Raw genomic sequence first — 6,000 nt, 5'->3', positions numbered from 1 at the left:
GCCAGCAAGAGACAGCTGTCGGACCCCTCTCTCGCCTCTTGGCTCAGCTACAAAACCACCTTATCCCCAGCAGCAGTCCCACTGTAAGCCACACAGTACAAACGTTTGGCAAAAGATTCGATGGCGACACACCACGAGAGGCATCAGCTCTGCGTCTTTCCCTCTGGGGCACCCTCAGGGATGAGGCGTCATTCTCCTTTACCTTCACGACAAGAGTAATTCACACCCTGTCTTAAGCTCCCCGAGAGCACAAGATTTAACCTGCAGTACGCTGTCCGTTAATCAAAACCTCTGAGCCTCACTGCTCCAGATGGAGAAACTTTTTCCCAGATGCTTTTCTCAGATGGACCAGGTGGTTTGCTCTGCTCAAGGCCCTTTTGGTGGGTGTCCTGGCCCTCATCAGAAGAGCAGGGCGATTTAAACGTCTCAGCTGAAGCGTTTGGCTATCCCAGGACATACTAGTGTTAAAAACAGCCCCAAAGCAAAACTCAGACTTTGGGTTCACAGCAGGAACTTCTTTCCACAGGGGAAAGGCAGACCCGGACCCTTAAGAGAGGGCCTGCCCGAGCCCGGGGAGCCCAGCCTCTTAAGATGCAAGTTCCCAAGCCGTGTAAAAGTGACATTCTGTTCACTGTCCCTTGACATCCCCCCGAAGGGTGCTCATAGCCTTAATGCTCCACATTAAAACTAAAGCATTTACCCTGGCACTGTTTTCCTCCCCTCTGCAGACACCACTAAAAAGAGAATTCAGCTGATTCAACTTAAAACGATGACAAAGGGGGAAAAATAATTGAACCTATTCACAATTCTTTAACTAAAAGGCAATGAAGGAAGTATTGTGAATACCACTTTTAAACCTCTGTCCCACAAAAGGCGTCTGCCCGATGTTTTCTTGTAACCTTGAATTCAGAAAGCCGATGCAGATTCTACCTCAGATTTCATCAGCTGCTCGCAGCACCTATGCCAGCTCTGCTCCGCTTCGTGAAGCGCTCGCCGAGCCTCCTTTCATAAACATTAATGAGTCGGAGCTCATTAATGAGTTGCAACCAAGCACAGAATTAATGGGAGTCACTTTAGCCTCTTCATTTCTCAACAGTTTTATTGCCTTTAAGAAAATTTTTGTAAAATATAAATACAAAGGCAGGAGATTTACTTACAAAGTTAAAACACAGATCTCAAACATAAACACACAATTCAGAAAATTTAGTTTATGTACAGTTTCAAGCAACTTCAACATATGTTAGTTTTTCAATATTTTACAAGGTACAGAAAAAATAGTTCAAAGTCTTCTTTAAATAAAGAGCATAAAATGTTTAAACATATATAAACAATCCGGTTTGATGTGTGAAAACTAAATTTCACAGCTTTTAAATTAGGATATAAAAGTTCTTACAATTAGTTGATGCGTATGGATATGGTTTAATTTATATTACAAACTATTGAATTATATTCAATAGTGCTTACCTGGCCAAAGCAGGTAATTCTGTAAACAAAAAAACAAAAATAATATCACCAAGTGCCTTACTGAATTCTATCTCCCAAACAAGCCACACGACTTTGATCACATCACCTAGAAAAAGTATGTTCTGTGTAATCAGTGCTTTGTATGAAACAAAGTCAATGTGTGGGTGTGTTCTTTAAAAAAAAATGTGTTCCGAGTAATAACAAACTTATCCCAAAGCCTGTGTGCATTTAAAGAAACATTATATAACAATTTTGTAAAAACTGATTGAAGTTAAAAAAAAATTCTTCCAAAATCCATCCAACTGGAATTCAGATCTCTTATATAAAGGAAAGATATTTTCATATTTAATAGTGTCCTTTCTTTACAGAAACAATTGCATTTGAACACATATACATAAAGAAGTAACTGTATAGAGCACTGTACATTAAATGGCCTGATGGTTCACCAGAGGATGTCGAAGGGAGGGTCCTCGTGCAGATGCAACCAGTGAAGCGAGGAGCCGAGCAAAGTCTTGAGTTCGCTTGTAAACTCTACCAAGTCCAACAGCTCTTTGCTCTCCGGGTTAAAAGCTTCAAGGTCCGTAGCGCAAGAGAACAACTGGCTGAGGGAAGTCTGTTTGTAAAACTCTGCCTCCGTGATGGTGACAACTTCCAGACTGGGGAAGTTGCAGCGGAAGATGCGAGATGACATTTTTAGCCTCTTCACCACGTCCGAGAGCAAAAGCCAGTTTCGTGGTCTGTGGAAGCGAAGGAGAAACAGGCTCCAATAACTGGCATTAAGTCACAGGCTTCTTGACTCTTCACCATATCGCCGTGTGACAAACCCTCCCGCACAAACAACCCCCCTGAAACCAAGGCCATTGCCCAGGGGGCCAAATATAACAGATGTGCAGGCGCGTACGTATTTACTCGTACTACCGCTGCCTGCAGCTTTGGGGAAGGATGGGGACCAGGCATGCAGAGGCACTGGAGCCCATAAACCCAGGACCCATGAGCGCGCACGTGGGTCGGCAGCCATCCCGACGGCCGCTCACATGGTTAAAGGTTCGCCCGGCTGAGCCCGACTCATTTAGCAAGTTAGGAGATGGCTTATAGTTATAACCAGGAATTTCAGCACCTCTGACTTCCAGAGATGCCAATATTAAACACAAGTCAACAGAGGGTTGTTTTTCTCAGGTTTAAGAATTCGATTTTTTAATTCAATCGTTGTACTTGTCCGCTTTAGAGAACTTAAGTTATATCCACCACCCAAATAATAAAAACATGCTAAAACCCGCATTCCTGCATGATTAATATTTAGAACTATTTTTCCCACAGCTGTCATCAAAATTGGTGCAAATGACAAATGGTAGCTGTTTACAAAGCTAATTTATATCTTGAATATAATAGATAATAACACTCTCCAGGTCTTTGCTTATTATTAAGTATCATAGCATCTTCTGTAAGATGCTTATTTGTTTGATCCAATTCAGAGCTTTAAACCAGTTTTGCCGCAAAGTCTAGAACAGCAGTAATGGTGTCATTTCATCATCCACAAAAGCGTGTCCGCTCAGCAAAACAGAAAAGCCCATTAAACAAAATTAAGAACACCTTACAAACATGACAGCCAAATTTAAGTGCTAGAAGCACTTGTATTTTGGGATGTTATACCAAGGTGCCTGCCTGGGATGAGGGAAGGAATTTGTGTTCAAACATCACTCATCCCACTTGGGAGTATGGCACTCAAAGCACAGCCCCGACAAGTCAGCCTTTCGCCCTCTCAGCTCCTATTAGCTTATTTCTAAAAAGCCCAGCAGTTACGGTATTGCTCTCTCATTTACGTTAGATAAATGCAAACGCTTTTCCCCACAGACACAAACTGCCGTCATGCCAAGCAGATCGTCTCAGCTATTTTTACCCCAAAACCTGTATTTGTTCTTACCCCTGAGAGAGACACACTTGAATGTTGTAACACGGCAAGGGAGGCTCATCCAAAAATTCAAATTCAAACACATCACTAAAGCCATCTTCATCTTCATCACCTGGGCCGGGAGGATTTGCCAAGATGTCAAATCCAGATTCATCTTTTGGATCTAAATAAAATTGAATAAAGGTGCCAAGTCAGCATTGAAGAGACTGTTGCAGGTCTTGCTTTTTCTTCCAATAACGTGATCTGTAAATAAAATCAGTTTGCTTCCTTCCTAGCTTCCTGCACCATAAAAACAAAACAGCCCCCGCCCCCACGTGCTGCACGTTTTGAAAATCTCCGCATACAAAGAAATAAAGGGTAACATTTGCTCACCGCACACAGAGCTGCCATAGAAATCCCAGTACAAACCAGGGTCATCAACACTTCGACCTTGCAGGTCAGTTAAATACTCTGGAGAGGAAAAAACAACAACAAAAACATACTGATGAGAACAAAAAGCTGGCAAGTTTAGCAGAGCGTGTGTCATACAGTCTCACTATGCATCCTCCATACCTTCCATCAAATAAAACCCACACCGTATTCCTGATGCACGTGCTACAAAGAACAGCGTATACACGCATCATTCTCGCAAATATTCCTGGAATTCACTTTTCTCCTGCATCCCTTCTCCCACCACATCAAATAATGACCCACCACATCAAATAATCACCCACAGTCTAAGAGGGACAGACTCAACCTTAAGCTTCAGTAACTGAGAGCAGCATTTTATTTTTGTGACAGACAGGATGTAGCGCACTTTTTAGCCTGCACAGTTATTCTGGACACCAACTTGGGGGTGAAACAGTGGCCCCAAAGAAACTGATGGAAAAGGTTTTTCCACACAGATACGTTCAGAAGATGTAATTCTTTTCTACAGACATAACTTGGGAGATTTGCGGGTTGAGTTGATGAAAAGATACTGGGATTCAAGACACTAAGAAGTCCAAGATACTGGACTTCACTGAAGTCCTGATACACCTATGTGCTTTCTACACTGCACCATTTGAACAGGTAAGTGGATGAGTACTTAAAACTCATTGACTGTGAACACTGCAAACATTTTCAGAGGTAAAGTTGTTAAGGAATGCAAGTGTCTTTATCCAAAACTAACAGAAAAAAACCTAAAACCATGTTAGAACATGGACATGTTTAAAGACAAGAGCATTTAATACAGTTTTACAGCATTGCAGATATAAAATGAGGCAGAACCTGCAAAAAGACAAGTACTAGAAGGATAAAAAGCAAGACCATGGGAAAACATGATTACGTTTAACAAACAGCTATTTGATTTGGCAAGTTTCTTATTTTCATTTCAAGCAGAAAAATGAAGGCACCAAAACAGCTCACTGACCTCCTACCTATCAAATCTGATAGTGGCATAATCCTTATGACTTATTAAAAGTGTCAATTAGAAGGAGCCCCCATCCACGGCTACGCTTCCCACCTGCAGCAGCTGGGTTTTTGCAGGCAGAGAGGGAGCTACTGCAGCCTACCCTAACGCTCCTCAGCGTGGAGACATCCCCGCCGGGCGGCAGGGACTTTGGGGGACCAGGGAACATCCCCCCATTTGCCACGACCAGCAGAGCCCCGTGCAATGTGGCCACGCACCTGTGAGGAAGGTCTCCATGAGCTCACTGTGGGTCATTTTCACGATGGTCCTCCCAGAGTAGGTTGCAAGCGTTGGATCAGCACCGTAAGACAGTAACAGGCGGACGATTTCCAAGTGATCGTTTTCCACCGCATCATGGATTGGTCTAGGGAAATAAAAAAGATCACGGCGTTACCTTTTGACTCAACAGTATTATGCAAATGTGTTTGACAAGAAACTTCTGACTTCAGATCAAAGTTATTTATAGAAAATAACACTATTAATACAGCTGCCAATCATCTCATTGTCAGTTTTACTTCCACATCATCCCCTCCCCTCTTGTCTTTTCACAGTCAGACTGCTCGGGGCAGATATTTCTGTTACATCTATTCATTGCCATACATATTTCAAGGGCCAGTAAAATCATTACACCACTGTAACAGAAAGCAGGAGTTTGCACGAAGCCTCACAAACATCATCTTGCTGCAAGTCACTCTACCGTTCCAAATCTCTGCCAATTTAACAGCATGTTGTGGAGTAAGGGCTCATTCAGCCTGCCTCTGGGCAAGCACAGAAATTAGTTACCCAAAGCTCCTAAATTATGTACACAGAAATAAGTTATGAAAATTTGCTGGGAATTAAACTTCCACGCTATATCCTCTTTAAATAGTACTTGCAAATATATTTGCAGCACAATTCAACCCTTCTACTCAGAGAATCGAAAAACCATGTTATTTTAAGTTTAGTCCACCCAGAAGTTAACACATTTTACGTGGCATGAGCAATCTATACAAGCTCAGACATAGATTCTGTGAGCCTACAAAAGGATTATTCATTAATACACATGCCTGCAATTCCAGGTTTAGAATTCCTTATCGCTCATTATAAATCGCATTAACTTTTGCCTTTAAAATTGATTATACGTAAGGGGGAGTTGTCTGGAAGTAGAACATATTACCCTTCAGACTAATGAAGATGTGTTAAAATCCCATCGTTTCCT

The 6,000-nt window shown here is 42.1% G+C and overlaps 1 protein-coding gene across 11 annotated transcripts in view; it reads right to left on the bottom strand.

Moving 5' to 3' along the window:
- Positions 1-1,087: 1,087 nt before the first annotated feature.
- The window catches only part of BCOR (BCL6 corepressor), an 82,853-nt gene continuing 77,940 nt past the window's right edge, over positions 1,088-6,000 (bottom strand). For all 11 annotated transcript variants that reach the window (XM_075520326.1, XM_075520317.1, XM_075520358.1 and 8 more), the window contains 4 exons: positions 5,021-5,166; positions 3,746-3,823; positions 3,386-3,536; positions 1,088-2,201 (listed from right to left, as the gene is read on the bottom strand). In XM_075520326.1, coding sequence (XP_075376441.1) covers positions 1,907-2,201; positions 3,386-3,536; positions 3,746-3,823; positions 5,021-5,166 — 670 coding nt within the window. In that variant the 3' untranslated portion in view covers positions 1,088-1,906. The remainder of the gene's footprint in view (positions 2,202-3,385; positions 3,537-3,745; positions 3,824-5,020; positions 5,167-6,000) is intronic.

Source organism: Mycteria americana, chromosome 1 (assembly GCF_035582795.1).
Source record: "Mycteria americana isolate JAX WOST 10 ecotype Jacksonville Zoo and Gardens chromosome 1, USCA_MyAme_1.0, whole genome shotgun sequence".
Lineage (NCBI taxonomy): Eukaryota > Metazoa > Chordata > Aves > Ciconiiformes > Ciconiidae > Mycteria > Mycteria americana.
The sequence above is the reverse complement of the archived record's forward strand: the minus strand, read 5'-3'. Positions and strand labels throughout refer to the sequence as shown.